The sequence below is a fragment of the Diadema antillarum genome, unplaced genomic scaffold (genome assembly GCF_040938485.1).
Source record: "Diadema antillarum isolate AM-2024a unplaced genomic scaffold, OU_Dant_1.0 seq00000217_RagTag, whole genome shotgun sequence".
Classification (NCBI taxonomy): Eukaryota; Metazoa; Echinodermata; class Echinoidea; order Diadematoida; family Diadematidae; genus Diadema; species Diadema antillarum.
This window is the reverse complement of record NW_027271272.1, coordinates 2,288,685-2,306,893: the sequence shown is the minus strand read 5'-3', so window position 1 is coordinate 2,306,893 and position 18,209 is coordinate 2,288,685. Positions and strand designations below refer to the sequence as shown.

General features: G+C 38.4%; 1 protein-coding gene across 1 annotated transcript; it reads right to left on the bottom strand.

Annotated features, from left to right (window-relative positions):
* Positions 1 to 6,953: 6,953 nt before the first annotated feature.
* LOC139729061 (cytochrome b-c1 complex subunit 7-like) lies at positions 6,954 to 16,440 on the bottom strand. Its single transcript, XM_071639988.1, has 4 exons — positions 16,401 to 16,440; positions 10,666 to 10,734; positions 7,996 to 8,162; positions 6,954 to 7,305 (listed from the first exon to the last, which is right to left on the bottom strand). Exons 1-4 carry the CDS (start codon positions 16,411 to 16,413, stop codon positions 7,228 to 7,230), a joined length of 327 nt encoding a protein of 108 aa, XP_071496089.1. The 5' UTR covers positions 16,414 to 16,440; the 3' UTR covers positions 6,954 to 7,227.
* Positions 16,441 to 18,209: the final 1,769 nt, after the last annotated feature.

The window sequence follows — 18,209 nt, the reverse complement described above, 5'->3', positions numbered from 1 at the left end:
GTTTCACTGAATTTGTTTTTACTGTAACCAAAATTTCAAATTCAAAATGAATTTTCATATTTCCTATCATTTTGGGCTGCTCCATTTCTTTCTAAGGGTACCAAAATTTCAAATTGGAAGATTTTATTGGCCCAAGTGGGCCGCCAGAGAAAAAAAAGTTAGCCACGAGTCCTGCCATTGGCATTCAGTTTTATGCCAGAATACCCTGACTCTATGTCATATCAGTGTACAGTGGACTCCCGTTATAACGAAGTCCTCAGCACCGGCAGTTTTCTTTTGTTATATCTAAATATCATTATTACTGAACAAATAAATAATGGAAAAAAAAAACATAGAGCGGATAATGTTGCGACCTGAATTTTTACTTCGTTGTAACTGGAATTTCGTTATAACTGTGTTCGTAATAACAGGAGTGCACTGTATCGTCGTGACACCTACTAGCATTGAGGCTGGTCAGGGTTAGGCAAAATCTATGGCTTAATCTCACCTGTGTGAGATATTGTGACGGCATTACACTGCAATTCCGTGATACAGAGTTCGCTGGGTGCCATTGACCACATCTCAAGGAAGGTATTCATACACTTGTAGTTTTCATGTTGGGAAATAGATGTCAAAAAGTCAGAGAGAAAGAGAGAGAGAGAGAGAAAAAAAAATATTGATAGAGCTGGAGAGAGATGGGGGGGGGGGGAAGTATTGTGAAGGCAGAGAAAGAGATGGAGAATAGAAAAAAAAAAACAATACTATCAGCAACTGTTTCTACAGAATGTGTCATCATGGTCGTGTTCAACAGTAGTGAGTAATTTTTTTTTTTTTTTTTTAGAATGATATATGTTTTAACATTATTCTCGCCAGTGGATGTCCTATCAAAAGTTATGAGAAACGCTTTACACTGTGGGCATAGGAAGCTGGGCACCGGTATATTTGTTAGCAGTCATTTTAGTTACTTGTTTCGATGGATTTATGTTAGGTTTTGGCCAAAACACTATTTCATGAATGAACTTTCTCTCTAAGGTATATATTGTATTGTGTCAAAAGCCCAGTTTCCCGTAGGTGGTCAATCTTTACCCCAAGCAAGGTGATCAGTAATCAAAGAAATAAAGTACCAGACACTATGGATGAAGTAACAATACTATTATCAACTCTTACTTATCGGGCATTTGTCACAGACGGTTCATTCCCCCCCCCCCCCCCCTGTTTTTATTTTTGTGAAGTTGTAGCATGCTGTGCAAGCTGGCAGCATCAATTAGTATCAAAAGATGCAATGATTCTTGACTGTGGTCTAGGTGGTTGTTTTGCAATTCTCCAATTTAAGACATTTGACAAATGACAGTAACTTTTACTTCTGACCAAGGCCACGAGCTGGCACCAAAACCATCAGGGATGGACCAGAAGTGTAAATCAGATGATTATTTGATTGTGTGAATGACCACTGTAAATATGTAAGTAGAATTACTAGTTGATTTAGCTGAGAGAGCATAACCTAAAGCAAATCTATTATTCTAAATCGCACAACAAAACAACAACAAAAAAAGAAGAAATTAATGCCAATCTTGTTATGATTATATAATGTTTACAGTATTTTTGTATATTTTTGTGTCACTGTACTTTTACACTTGAGCAAAAGGTTAATTGCAGATCGTGTGTTTTAGTGTCAACTGTGTTCACTCGTGTGAAAACATATATGAGTGATTTTTAATGCTTCAGATGAATTTGTAGAATATGAACTGCAATATTCAAAATGGTCAGTATCAAGATCTAGTAAAAAGAAATAGTTGCATTGAACACAAAGGAAGACAAAAACCGAGTAGACTGGCATAATCTGTGCAGGAATATTCCATCAGAGTGCTGCAATTCCACATTCCTGTCTTCTTCTTTTCTGCGAGTGAGGAACACAAGAAACATTTGCCAAGCGGTGTACCGGATTTGGTTTTCAGACCTTGAACTCGGCTTAAAGGACAAGTCATCTTCATAAACATAAGGATTGAGAAAATGCAGCAATATTTAATAGTAGAACACATCAGTGAAAGTTTGAGGAAAATTGGACAATCGATGCAAAAGTTATGAATTTTTAAAATATTTGTGTTGGAACTGCTGGATGAGGAAACTACTACAGCTTGTGATGTCATATGAGTACAACAGTATAAAGAAAATGTAAAGAAAATTCAACATATTTTCAATTTTTTCGCATTTGATTGCCTCTTTCTAAAGGTAAGGGGAATGATATTACCCATGACATATGTCAGTAACGAGTCAAGGGAATGTGTACTTTTTTCAAAAGATGAAATTTTGTGAAATTCTCTTTATATTTTCCTTTATTGTTGTACGCATTTGACATCGTACACTGCAGTAGTCTTCTCATCCAGCGATTACTGCACAAAAACTTCAAAAATTCATAACTTAAACTTTTGAATGGATTGTCCGATTTTCCTCAAACTTTCAATGATGTGTTCTACTAATATTGCTACATTTTCTCAATCCTTATGTTTATGAAGGTGAACTTGTTCTTTAAGCAGAAGCATCAAACATAACAGCTTAGCAGCAAAGTAGCTGTTGAAAAATGGCTTTGCTTGTTAGCTCATCTGGATTTAATACAAAAAAACAACATGCCTAGTTTGGGCAATGTCATAATTCTGTAAATTTCGTGTTCATAGAAGTAGTGAACACATAATGAACATTTAAAAATAAAAGCAAATCATACATGTAATATGATTGTTTTATTGCCTTCAAGTGTAATAAAGATAAACTGTGATTCCCTGTACAGTTTCTTACAACTGTTTTTTCAGAACTTTACTGTCCAACTGCTATGGAAAAGTAGAGTATAAAAATAAATTGTGAAACACCCATGGTCATACACATGTTGCCAACACCGTCAATTATGGATGTGATTTACACGTAGAGAAATAAATATCTAGTAATTGGTAGCTTGCACTGGGGAAATAACTCATGTACACTAAACAAAGCATTATGTTGTTTGATTTTTTTTTTATATATCTTATGCCATCATACCACAATGAGAAGGGCTAAACTAACTAGTTTGAAGCACAAATATATGTTGCACATGCAGTTTATGTGTCATTTTTTTTTTCGTATTCCAGTGACCTGTTGGTGAGTGGGCAAATCATTTCCAGGTACTGCATAAAACTGCTCATCTGGAGACAGTTAATGAAGACTGTGTGCATGTGAATGAAAGATTCATACGCAAGTGGTCTCATTTCAGTTTCGGTAGTAGAGTGCTTGTACAAGTTTTTCAGTGATGCATTTGACATTATTCTAGTGTCTTGTGTGATATGTAAATTATTGAAGCAAAGTCACTGTATTCTGAAAGAATCACAAGAGTGATTAAAAATCATATGGGAACTGCCAGGTATGACTGTGTTTGAGTCAAAAGTTCTTCAAGTGAACTAATGTCTTTATAATATTCAGAATTTATTCTGTCAAAATTTTTATTTGTCAAATGTGGAGGAAGACCATTTTTAACTCTCCAGAGTTGATGCTGTTGCTCCTTCAGTTTTCAAAAGTTGTCTGGCAAAAGGTGGTATGGCATTCTGTTACAGCTTGTGCCAAGAATGAAAAGTGGGATGTGTTTTTTTCCCCTCTTTAAGAGCTTATTGAAATATTTCGTTTGTTTGCTTGCTGTTAATGACGTGTGACCGTAGATGTGACAGGTTTCACACTGAAAACAGCTCTCCGTGGGGTGAGGGGCAAATGTCTTGAAAAATGGAAAATTGGTAAAAACAGCTCCTTGACAGGAACACCAATATCATGTCAGGAATGACGTCATACCTATCACACAAAAATCTTTATTTGAATTATTTTCTTCTGGGTGAGGTTTAAAGTGCAAGTGCCGTAACTCATGTATGATGGACAATGAAGGAATTGTTGATATTCAGAGCAGGTATAGTGTTGATAATGGAGAAACAGATTGCATCAGTTTTGATTCTGTACATGTTGTCTATGGGCCTACCCTCTTATGGACTTGAGATGGCAAAACAACATATGTCCAAAATTCATGAAAATTGACAGTTTGTTTTAGTGTAATCTAACTCTGAAACAAATCTTGAAATCAGAATGCAGTTCTGCTACCGAGATATCACGCTCCTTCCTAGTGGAAATTGTTACTGTAATTTTGTTGGCAAAATAATGTACTGTAAAAGTGGAAATTTTCGCGGTGTTGAACTTTTCGCGCATTTCGCGCAACGAGAAGCCAGCGCGAAAATAAAAGCATGCGAATATTTCTGCGTGCCATATGTTCCAGTACTTGATGTCTTGATTCCGCGGAATTAGAAACACGTGAAAGTCTTCTGGCACGGTCAAGCGCGAAAAATTAGTCACGCGAAAATATTCACTTTTACAGTAAGTGGTGATACGTTTACCTTTTCTCAACATGCGTCATACATGAACTTGGCAAAACAATGTATGAACGACATGAAATACTTTGTTTTGCCATCTAGTCATTGTTTTGAATGCTACTCAATGGCCTGCGATTTAAGACTCAATTGGACTACCCATGTTTACCTATGCTACTTGGTTTTCAAGCAAAGGATTTGTGTCAACATTAGATCTCCATGTTGATTTGGATATTAATATCAACTCTTTTCATTTGCAGGTAAAAATTTGCATGTTTCGCTGTACATTGCTGATTTATTTGACATTGCATTTAAGACAAAAAATGTTTTTCAAGCCGTGGAAGATTGTGTAATAGGATACATGCCATATACATGTGTTTAGATGTGGGATAAGGTCAGTTTTTTTTTTATCTTTAAAAAAAAATCAAGGCCAGAAATTTATGCAAATTGAAATCCCAAGCACATATAGTGTGTGAGACAGAGTTCCTTTATTTATTAAAAATGCTGCTTACTGCAGATAGTCGCACACTCGAGGTACGTGTTGTTATGATTTTGAGGTGATGTGTGGAATCTTGTATTAACACATTTGATAACTATGTTTGTAGATAAAAGAAGTACAATGTGTTGTGTCGTTACACATGACACGAAAGACATCAACTTATGAAAGCACAATATGCAAGCAATTGTCTTCCTGGTTCTGTGGGAGACTTCTTGAAAATTTCAAGTTAGGAATGAGTGTACTTTGATTGCTCTCTTTGGATTGCTTGGTAGGATCTGATATTGATTTTTGTAGTCCTGGCAGCCTAGCAATGTGCCATTTGCATTGCAAACTTTATACTTCCGTGTCGGTGCTTGCTTTTGCAGTATTTATGTTGTTAAAAGACTTTCACACACACGCACACACACACCCACACACACATACATATACACATACACACACGTACTGACATATCAATTGTTGGCAAGCCAGGTCAAGCTCATCAGAGTGCATGCTGAAGGGTATACATTATACAGTAAACTTTGCTCATTAAGTCAACACCATTAAAATACTGTATGTTACATGTATACACGTATATTGCCATTTTTCTTTCTTGTATTGATTTCTGGAAGATTCTTCTGTGTAAGTTGAAAGTAAACATACCAACGAACAGCCTTTGTCAACACATTTTTATGGTCCCAACTGAGAAATTCCTACCTAAAATTGACTTGCGCAAAGTTTGCTGTGTTTCTTTTGGCGTGTCTCTTATCAAGGGGAAAAATGTGCCCCTTTTATCAAGCATAAGTGCATACCTTTTCTGGACAATATCATGCATATCTGTATGATGTATGTAATGTGTGTGTGCGCTTGTGCGTATGTGTGTGGGTGGGTCTGAAAAGTTTGTCATCATTATCATTAATCACCACCATCATCATCAAAATTGATTAATTGTATCACCATTCAGTAGCTTCTTATTACAATGAGTATACAACTTAAGGACAATACCATCCTTTGCTCATGTGAGAATTGTTGCAAAATGTGTCTTTTAGCAACAGACACCATAGCAGACCTACTATGTGAATTTTACATCATCCATCGCTTCCAAGAGGATCAGAAGCACATTCCCCACACCGGTACATGCTAAAAAAGGCATTTATATGCAAACATAAGCACACACACACACATCACACTTGCACAGAGCAATGTTGTAGAGTAGACTCCCGTTATAACAAAGTCCTTGGGACCGGCAATTTTCTTTTGTTATATCGAAATTTCGTTATAACCGAACAAATAAACAATAGAAATACATAGAGAACATAATGTTGCAGCCTGAATTTTTACTTCGTAGTAACCATAATTTTGTTATAACCGTGTTCGTTATAATGGGAGTACACTGTATAGCGTTAAGATACAATATTGCAAAGTGCGGAGAATCCCTGCATTTCGTGTGTGAAATCAGAGCTAAAGTTGAAAGTAAATCAAACTCAACATGGAATCTTACTTTAATATCATGTCTACAGTCGGCATAATCATAGGAACCTGAAGTTCACAATGCTGAAATGAGAGAAAAGCTTTGTCTGAAAATGTAAACTTTTGTTGCACTGTGGCAAGTCAAAATGAATGGATAAAAACTGAAACCATGCCATTACACCAGGGAAGAAGACATAGTAAGCAACTTTGATGGAAAGAAAGGAAGAAACAAACTTTTAATCCTCACTTCCAAAGAATATTTTACAATAGTTTATATCATAACATGTTCAAATTCATCATTCATTGAGTAACAACAGCCACCGAAAAAGCAGTTTGAAATACAGGGCAGACAATATGGATATTTCCACAGTTAGAAGAAACAAAGAAAATAACAAAAATGTCATCTAAATGCACAGGAATTTCTTCATATGCTGCGATATGACACCAAGAGTTTAAATTCACTGTTTTGCATTCAATAGTTTGACAGTTTGGGGGGTGTGCCAGGTCTGAGATGTTTAGCTGGCAGTTATGGTCTGCTTTGCTGCTATCAAATAAACTGCTTGACACACATTTCATTTATGTCAGATGTTGCCATTCAAAAATATTTTCTGATCAACAGTGTGCTCAACTTTCATTCAATCTGCAGCAATTACCTTGATGACATTTGGAACCGGCTAAAGATCAACGTTTCACACAGAGTGTGAGTTTGAACAAATGCGTATAAATGATGAATTGTTCAACAACTCTACACAAACTGCTCTTCTTGTGTAATAATGCAAAGGGTACCAAAAAAAAAAAATGCACTCCAGAATATCAATCTGTATCAAGGTCTGCATTTTTTAGAACCCTTTCGTTGTGTTTGCAAGATGGCTGACGTATTCGCTATTAAAAACTTTTCTATGTTGCTCTGTACAGTTGGGCATTCTGCTGTCGTTAGCGCTTGTTCCACTCCGCCTTCTCCGCAAATTCCCTTTCGACTTCGTCCAAGTATTTCTTCAGGTACCTCTCATCCTGTGGCAGTAAACAGAAAAATGTACACAGCAGGTGAAGGAGCAGAGACATCAAACGTACAAAGCCCACACATGCAAATGTGAAACAGGATGACAAGAAACTGCATTGTCTTTGCTTTGTTACAAAGTAACCTCTGTAGCCAATGCTTTAACATCCACAGCTTTCTATATTTTGTAAATGATCATTTGGAATGAGTTTTGCTTGTCTTTTATGGTACCACTGTGAAAAGAATACCAGCAGTAGCAGTGGTAGCACTAGCAATAGTAAAGAGTTCTAGCTTCCTGAAATGAACACAAATTGGAACTGTACACATGTGTTTTGAAATTGTTTTTCCGCTAATCAGATGTTGGCACCAACGAAATCAATCTTCTTGCTTGTCTGCAATACAATGCTCCTTGACACCATTTACACTCAATGCATGACCTCTCCTTAACCCGTTGAGGATAGGCTGATTTTGCTACAACACAGATAATTCTCACTGACACTTGGTTTAAATAACACTTGGTCAACGGGTTAAAAAAGAAAAAGGTATAAGGTCTTACCATCTTAAAAATGAAATGAATCATGGTTGCCCTACTGTGGCACATTTGCTAAAGAACAAAAGTTTCTTTTAAATACTTTCATATTTTCCACACAAGAAAACATCATGAGAGCATAAGAAAACAAATCTTATATCAGGCACATGCTCACCTCTTCAAATTTTGTCCACTGGTCCTTGGGTAGAATTGAGTGCTTGAGGGAAAGGTCCAGGGCTCTCTTTATCCTGAAGACGCGTGCATTGTACTCGTCCTCTGGCAGGCGTCGAATGGCTTCTTCAACAATCGGCGTACTCCGCAGCGTGTCATCACGCCTTAATCCTGAAAAAAAAAGAGAAGATTTGCACATGTGCATGCTTACATGAATAATATGTTTTTGACAAGATAAAAAAATGATTAAAAAATAAAGATGATTGTGGCTACTTCCACAGTACATAATGCTTACATGTAGGTCATCTATTACAGATAATGGAATTTTTTTTAGATTCAGAGAGAACGAACATGAAGTCACTGAGGCAAAACAACATTACAGAAGAGTACTCTGTATGATAGTGTGTCACATGGAATCATAGTGACTGTTTCATGGGAGAATTTACATGTAAGTGATTCACTTTAAGATTTTTTATGTGGGGGGGGGATAGAATGTGTTTACGAAGTAGCATAATAGACAAAATACTACACAATGAAATATAAATCATGATATTTGCTGCACTAACAACAAATATGTAAATCATTGTCGTCATCAAGCTACCTTTGAATGCAGCGATGATCAGATTGAAATTCTTATAATAAATTTGCTTCTAAAAAAAATACTTCCACACCTGCAGAACATTGCAAAGTTCAGTAGCAAAACTAGAAATGTCGCTATGGCGACTGATGCCTCCGCCATAATGCATGATTCTCCCAATAAGCGTATAGTACAATGTCTTCACAATGTGTGATCCATGACAGTTTCACATAACTGGCAAAATACTGAAATGGCAGGTTTGTCAGAAATGTCTTGAACTGGGTTTGCTATATTTTTCTAGGAGTGTAGGTACACATATTTGGGGAATTGAGAATTTTTACTTGCATTCTGACGGACCTTTTTGTAAGTTTATGCAATGAGTAATTTCCAAGGTATGAAGAAAGAGTGTAATGACGGTACAAAACATTTTTTTTTTCCTTTGGGGGGTGGGGAGGCATTGAAACCTAGCCATTGACCCTTAACCTTTGACCTTTGACCTTCTGGCTGGAAATTTCCCAGAGAATCTCCATCAGGTAATGCATGTATTAAGTTTTGAAAGTAATAATGCAAACATTGCATATATACTAGTATATGAGGGAAATAGTAAAATTTTGAGGAGTTGACCTTGACCTTTGACCCCCTGACTATTGACTCATGACCCCTAAATTCCCTAGATAATCCCTGCCCGTCAGTACATGCGTATGTACCAAGTTCCACAAATATACATTGAACCATTTGCGAGAAAAGTGATATTGCAACATTTTCACCTAACCTTAGACCTTTGACCTTTTGACCTTTGACCTTATGACGTGAAACCCTCTCTGGAGAATCTCTACGCAGTAGTACATGTCCACACCAAGTTTCAAGAAAATACCTTTGGGCATTGCATAGATATGGGGGAAATTGTAACATTTATAGCATTTGACCTTGACCTTTTGACCTTTGACCTCTTGCCAATGTCACTAAAGTCTACTCAACTTATTGTCACATCATACATCATCCTTGGACCAAGTTTGGTGAAAGCTGCTTCATCCAGTTTTGAGTTATCACATAAACAGATGAATTTTAGGATTTGACCTTGATCTTTGACCTTTGACCTCTGTCCGATTTCACTGAAAAACTAATCAAGTAATTGTCCTATCATACATTATCCTCCAACAAAGTTTGGTGAAATTTGCTTGATCCAGTCTTGAGTTATCGCGTAAACAGATACAATTTCATGATTTGACCTTGACCTTTGACCTTTGACCTTCAGCCGATTTCACCCAAAATCTAATCAAATAATTGCCCCATCATACTTCATACTTGGACCAAGTTTGGTAAAATTCCAGTCAATATTACTCAAGTTATCGCGTAAACGAAAGCGGACGGACGTACGGACGTACGGACGTACGTACGGACGGACAACCCGAAAACATAATGCCTCCGGCACCACTTCGTGGCGGAGGCATAAAAACAGTTGAGCATGAGAGAGAACAAAATGGCATACTGGCACAAAGTACAATTAGTAGGTATGTAGCACACACAGTGTATCAATACACATTTTTCCATTGCAAGCTCTACATTTACATGTCAGTTTGTTGGATTTTTTTAAATCTACATAGGCAACACATGTATCAATGAAGTGTATCACCTTGTGTTTTACATGATACGTAAATTGCTTTGATGCTCCACAATGTTTCTACAAGTTGTTGCCATGGCCACTGTCAGCTATGAACCATACTTCAACTTTTGTACCTTTATCTTTCTTTGTACTGACAAAGCGAGGTTACAGATTAATTGATCATTCATTAAAGTAATACAACGGGAGAGATGAACTTCATAATATAATTCTTTTTGAAGCCTCAGTGTACACAATGAGAGGTGAGAAAACTACAACCATACCGACTGAAATCATCCATGCTGTTAAGCTACAGGCAGCTAAGTACAATTGTACAGTGCTGTAAATACACTCTTATGACATTAGTTCCTTCATATACTCAAGTTTACGCTGCAATAACATCATTGCATCGTACAGTACAATTGTCCTAACCACATTAGCCATTTACTGTCGATTCACTTCACTTCATTTACACAGTACAAGTTATAGCAACTTACCAAGCTGATTGAAACCACAGAGGCCATAGTACCATTTGCGGAAAGAACTGAAGAGGGGAGAACTTTGCCCTGGAAGAAGAAGAAGAAATATATTATGACATGTACATTACATACAACAATGTATGTGTATGCCAATATCTTAGCTTGCTCTATGTTCAACCACTATGAATGTAATGCCTTATTTCTGAAGAATTAAAAATATGCGAAATTTATCTTACTTGGAAGAGCATGAAAAATTACTTGCACAATGATAGCAAGTTTTACAGTATAGAATATCACACATATTGGCAGATATAGAGCAAAAAGTCAATGTACAAAAGATTTTTTTTTGCCTATTAGAAGTTGAATAAAGTCTGACTAACAATGCAGTTCCTACATCAAACAAGTATTATGAAAATGACAGACAGACTGACATACAGACACATATACATGTACAGTACATTCATACATGCATTTCTCAATGAAAAAACAAACAAACAAAAAAAACACACTGATTTCTTTCAACTTGCTACAACACAGCTACAATAATTGCTCAATGATTTCAACGTTGTAGCTCTGGGTCCAGTCCCATTCCCATACACTGTAATAATAATGGCGAACTCCAGTTCACAAGTTTGTGCAGGCAGCATACATGATCCATCCCGATCTCTCTTCAAAAAGTGAGCTTGTTTTGAGTGAAGACTTGAAAGTCAACATTCATATCAGTGCTTTCCAGCAACCAATTTGGTTCAAATTCATGTGAGTATTTGGTTGTAAAAGCAAGCCGCCCATTATTTCACCATAATAAATGATCAAAAACCGGACTGTCTACTATGTGGTCCAATTTGACACGGGAGGTTGAACCTTGGTGTGGGTTTGTTTGTTTTTTTATTAGAAATACGCTAGGGGCACTGACCAAACAGTCTAGAGCAAATACCCTGTTTGCGGCACGCTTTGTACAGGGTGCCTGTTGCGGCAAGGGCCCTTTCATTCATTGATTTAAAGGCCCAGTCGTGTGTCACTTCACGTAACACTTGCGAGTAACTCCAGCTTGTGTTCTAAAGTGGGATTAAGCACACATGATGTTCATTAGCTGTTTCATTGATAAATGCAAGCTCCCCTGCCAGAAATAGGCACCCTGCTGCACTGCATATTGGGTGGATTTTACTCTAGACCTCTACATCCACTGTAGATCTACATCCTGTGATTTTGGAGCAATTTGTTTCAGTGGAGTTCGATTTCAAGATACTGATCTAGAATCTACATGCATGGACACAAAAGTACATTTAGCACCTAGGAAGACCTACACTCCTACGGCACATGTATTCAAATCTGGGACTAGTGGGAGTAGCGTCTTGGTACAGCAATTGTAGGTTATGCAATTTCTTTAGGCTTTAAAAGCTCTACTTGTAGGCATGTGACGATATCTGGTGAGGCAATCTCTCATGATTTTCAGTACTGGTACTGATTGTCAAATTTGGTTCCCAATGAGCTATGAGTGACATCATATCCACAGCACAGCCACAGAGAAGCTGATGAATGAAACATGTCAAAATCCAATTTTTTTTTTCTTTTTTGTGTGTGAGTGTGTATTCTTAAGACTATAATTAATAAAATGAAAAAAAAAATCACAGTCACGTCACTCAGACTCAGTCAACATGGTCAACATTGCCATTTAACTGGTCAAGTAGACAACTGAACGGCCCGCGCCTGGTTAAAGGTCCTGTTTACAACCTTTGGGAGCAGTGATTAAAAAAATTTTCAAGATATCACATTTGATGCATATGTGTAGGTCAGTTGTATCACAAAATATCTTACCATATAAAATTTTTTGCAATAAAGTCTAAAATATAAGGAGATATCAGTAATTTCCTCAATAAACCATAACTGTAGACGGTTTGATCTGGAAACATTTTTATTGTGACTTTTGTTCACATTTTTGTATGTTTGACAATACTAAACATCGATTATATGGATTCAGATTTTTACAGTGGTTGTTTCTATCCCTAGCTCACATTAATAGAACTATTTTAAAGCACAAGTGCTGGGTTTTTGTTTCATCTGCAAATGGTAAATTATGCCTTTAACCCCATCGTGACGTGACCATGTACCAACCAGAAGAATCTACCAATCTGATAATGTCACAAGCAACATCCAACACTGGCAACAGCAATACAAACACAGGGGTGGATCACAGCTAACCTCGGCACGGGGCGCATTATAACTAGTATCGGTTGGGGTCGCTGTTGACCGAGAAGTATGTCTAATTCCGCGAAAAACTTCTCATTTATAATAATGACATTTGCTGGGTCAGTTTTTCGTTTCTTTAGACAGACGCCATTGATATATACCCTATTGCAATGGTTTCAACCGTTCTGGTTGAACGCAACTTCGACCCAGTTCCCCCCGCATAAAAATGGTTATTATTTTTTCCAGCTTGGTTTTCAAACCAATCTGGAAAAAAATAGATACAGGATTAGACCCCCTAATCAGTCAACATTTTGACTCACCTCTTCCACTGTTTCCTCCTGATTTCTGGTTGTTTCCTCCACTTCTTTGCAGCGCTCCCCAATTCATCGCCACCTTCATTTGAAAAATGACCACACGAACGTCTACGGCAAGCCAAATGCTCCATACAATCACTATATCGGTACACTTACGTTTATTGACTAAAGTAGGCCTACCTTGTACTAGTAAGTTGTTCGAGTGCTAAATTTAACTTCATAATATTGTGAATGAGCATTTTCTTGTTCATTCACAATAATATTACGAAGTTAAATTTAGCGCTCAAACAACTTACTACTACTAGAAGGCCTACTTTAGATCTAGTCAATATTAAAACGTAAGTGTACCGATATAGTGATTGTATGGAGCATTTGGCTTGCCGTAGACGTTCGTGTGGTCATTTTTCAAACAAAGGCGGCGATGAATTGGGGAGCGCTGCAAAGAAGTAGAGGAAACAACCAGAAAACAGGAGGAAACAGCTACAGCTGTACAGTGGAAGAGGTGAATCAAAATGTTGACAGATTAATCCTGTATATATATTTTTTCCAGATTGGTTTGAAAACCAAGCTGGCAAAATAATAATAAATTTAACCATTTTTATGCGGAGGGAACTGGGTCGAAGTTGCGTTCAACCAGAACGGTTGAAACCGTCGCAATAGCGTACAACGTACTAGACAGAAAAATCCGTCTGTCCGGAGGAGTCTTTTATTTTTTGCCATTAACGCTGTCCTCCATAGACAGACAGAAGGCATACTGTGTGGATGTTCTTAACCACTGGCCACTGTCTCTCTGGAAAATTGGGTGAGGTACCTCACCCTTCTCGATTGCGTCTAATTCACGGCCCTAGGTCGGCAAATTTAAGCTTGTATAGTGAAATCAACTTTTTAAGAATACACTACCCTCACCAGATTAATGAATAATCCAACATTTTGGCAGAATTTTCAATGTAAAACACACATCAACCAGCCCGTCGTGTCGTCACTTTCAAACTGCAGAAACATACAGTCGACTTATGATGAATCTATAACTAAGCCAATCACATGCGAGGTAGTTTCTACATGTGATTGGCTTACAGATTCAAAATGGCGACTTACAGCTAGCGAACGGCGATGTTGCGATATGGATAAAATTTCTGCGTTTGGTTTGTAACCGAGTTAGACTGTATTTCGATTGCACAATGTGAGAAGTTTCTATCTGTATCTGTATGGTTTAGTCAGCAAAATGTCCAGGAAGACACATCCACGCTAACTTGTAGAGGAGCCCTACGTGTGGATAGAGCGCGACTATTGAAATTGCATCAAATTTTGCTTGAACAGGGACAATGATGGACATTGAACCACTACGTTGGGGAGTTGGTTCCAGTCTTTAACAGTCGTTATGAAGAAGGAATCCCGGAAAACTGTAGCTCTGTGTCGTTGTTGAATAAATTTTTGATTATTACCTCTGGTGTCACGTGCGTTGGGTTGAACATAATTATAGTTATACAGGGGGACGTTGACTAAACCGTTTTTCATTTTGTACAACATGCAAAGCCTCTGATGCTTTCTCCTTGTCTGGAGCGATTCCCAGCCCAACTCGGATAATGCCCTTGTAACAGATCCCTCTTCCCTGGTATAGAGTCTAGGTGTTCGTGCAGAATCTGGCTGCCTGCCGTTGGATTCTCTCGAGAGAATTAATGGAGTGTTTAGTTGTAGGGTCCCAGACGGATAATGCGTATTCGAGTATGGGTCTCACTAGGGCCAGATATGTAGCAGATTTCACTTTCATATCACAGTTCCATAAGTTTCTGCGGATGACATTCTGCACATTTTACCCAAAATGTGTCATGTCATGTCAAACTTGTTTGAATGTAAAAAAGCTGTCTGAAATTTGGTTTATCGTAACGTTTGATCTGTGCGCGACTGCTCCACACAGCTCACGGGAGCCGGAATCATTGACTTCGATGTTGTATACGGAGGGGATCCGTGAAGCCAGACGTGCAGACGCAGTCTCCGTGGAACATCCCCGCCCGTAACGCCCGACGGACAGTTCACTACCTAGAGTCTATATGTACAGACCGATCTTTCGCTCGGTCAAACAACGTAGACCAGTTCGGGAAACCCACTCACAAGGGGGGTCCCTCCTTATAAGTAACCCGTCCCCCTTATAAGTAACCCCGTCCCCCTTATAAGTAACCCCCGGGGCACCCCTTATAAGGAGTCTCCACGCTTTTTTGCAATGCAACGCGAAAATGAAAGGACTGCGGCAATTCGCTTGATTATGTCCATAAAGCTTCACAAGTTTCCTAGTTACTCACGAAATTTGAGCAAAATCGGTTTGAGGCATCATATCTAAAATCATGGATTTAAATGCGATGTCAAACGACCCATGCGAATGCTGAAATGCGAGCGATTACTGGCGTGAGTGTCGCGGCAATGCTTGAGTGCAGACGTGGCGACTGAGTGGCAGACTCAGTCGCCACGTCTGCACTCAAGCATTGCCGCGCCGCCGCGCCTGGCGACACTCACGCCAGTAATCGCTCGCATTTCAGCATTCGCATGGGTCGTTTGACATCGCATTTAAATCCATGATTTTAGATATGATGCCTCAAACCGATTTTGCTCAAATTTCGTGAGTAACTAGGAAACTTGTGAAGCTTTATGGACATAATCAAGCGAATTGTCGCAGTCCTTTCATTTTCGCGTTGCATTGCAAAAAAGCGTGGAGACTCCTTATAAGGGGTGCCCCGGGGGTTACTTATAAGGGGGACGGGGTTACTTATAAGGGGGACGGGTTACTTATAAGGAGGGGCCCCCCTTGTGAGTGGGTTTCCCGAACTGAGACCTAGAATGGTGTGGTGTCTGTCTAAAGAAGCGAAAAACTGACCCAGCAAATGTCATTATTATAAATGAGAAGTTTTCGCGGAATTAGACATACTTGTCGGTCAAGGGTCGCTGGTGCACATGGTGCGGTTAGATAGAGCACAGGCCACAGTTAGTTCTAGCTTCGCGAAGCAGCCAGCTTCGGTCGTACAAACAAAAAAGTAACTAACGCCAGAATAAGCATGTGGGACTATGGTACACACATGAAGGATTACTACGCAATGCCGGGTCGAGTCAGTCAGACGTCACACGAAGGTACCAAAATACTTCATTAAGAAGGACAAAATATTTTCTGAATACAGGTAGAATTACCTCTCAATATGACGGATTTCCAACTAGTGATGTTCACTTTGACAAGAAATAAAGGAGATCGGAAATTTTTATACTTACTTGCCACCGACATTTTCGCTGCTTTCGTGGTCTCCGAACGCAAATTTCACAGACTGCCGCAAGGAATTATGGGAATTTAATGTTCATGCTGGGCCTGGACGACGCCCTCTGCATCTGCGTGCGTTGGTGGCATAATCACAGCAGGACAGAGGAGGTCATATTTTTCATTTGACTTTTTAACATCATAAATGTGTTTTTGATGATATTTGCCCCTACATCATATGTAAAACTGCACATTCAAGGGTTATAAAGCTTCTCAAAGAGACACTTTTGAAAATGATGGCCTTTGGAGATTTTCCCAAAAAAAATCTTGCATTTTTGATTAGTGTTTCATAAGATGAATACACAGATGCAGGTAGTTATCTTTGATTATAGGGGGTGTCATCATCACTTTATTGCCTACAAAGTCCTGTAAAACACTTTTATTCATCAAACAAATAAACTTGATGTATTTTGAGCTGTTTCAGTGGTAGCCCAAACAAAGAAATACATTGAAATGACACAATCATTCAAAGTTGTGTGATACTGATGACTAGTTTCTACCAAGATCTAGTACCACAAGAACATAATAAGAAAACAATATTGTAGTTGAGCAGAGTTGGAGGGGGGGGGGGTAGAGGAGGGGGAAGGTAGGTTGGGGGGGGGGGGGATGGGGAGGAGAAGGGGGGAAGGGATCTGACACAATAGATCAACATAAACCGGCAGAGCTTGTGTTGGATGAATACTTCCCATTGACTTGAGTGCATTACGTGCATTCTCTATAGGGCTCACACGGGCAAATAATTGCCCATAGAGACGTGTGTTAACCAAAAAGCTGGGAGGAATGAGGTGTTTCATATTCACTTACCTGAATAAGTGAGATATACCCTTTCATCCATCAAATTTTCAAGCAGGTTCTTCGGCTCAAACTCTGTCCAGGGGTCCGCAAAGCCAGACTACGAGTTCTTTTCACTCAAAAAATCACCTATTTTCTGTACATGCAGCCAATATAGTCCCCTCAAATTCCATCGGAAAAGCTTTCATCTTCCAACCAAAATGCAGTTTGTATAGAGGAATTCATACTCAATATCTACAGCTATTCAGTTTTTGTGCCAAACTGCATAACTGATTTTTAATTAATTTTTTCTTCATTTATTTTTGTATCTTTGGTACAAATTCGTGAAGGGGTCTGGGAAATTCAATTTTATTTACAGGTGGGAGCCCTACAATGCAAGCCCAATATATATATATCAAAAAAATACCTTTAGTTGCGTGAGTCTTCCAGTTACGTAACTGTTCGATGGTAAATCGGAAACACGCTCCTCAAGCCCAAGGCCTACATGTTTGACCTACTTTAGCGCCTTTGTGAAAAAGACAATGTTTACAAGCGTAGCACATTTCAAAGGATTAGTCGAATGTGTCAACCTGCCGCGTCCTCCAAAAACTCAGGGCAATTATTTTTGACATGCCAATCCATTTCATTATTGCCCACAAATTTGACTTCAAAATTCGATGAATACTTTTGTCCTACATGACGTGGAAAAACAAATGAATTATTTGTATCGGAAATTTAGTCATTTTTTATTTTCTATCTCACCCTCGTCATTATGTATCATTTCCAGCAAGCCTCCTGGTCCTGTGTGCTTCATTATGATCCCATCGTATAGCATGACAATGTACACTATACTGACTACATTTCGAATTTTTTTTGATATGGATTGAACGAATGAAAGAATGAACGAATGAATGAATTATGAATGAATGAATGAATGAATGAATGAATGAATGAATGAATGAATGAATGAATGAATGAATGAACGAACGAATGAA

Bases quoted from the DNA above. Each gene is read 5' to 3' on its own strand.
- LOC139729061 (XM_071639988.1), bottom strand. The intron at 8,163-10,665 runs GTAAGTTGCTAT...TTTTTTTTTCAG, and splicing joins CTGTGGTTTCAATCAGCTTG to GATTAAGGCGTGATGACACG. The intron at 7,306-7,995 runs GTGAGCATGTGC...TTACTGCCACAG, and splicing joins AGTGGACAAAATTTGAAGAG to GATGAGAGGTACCTGAAGAA.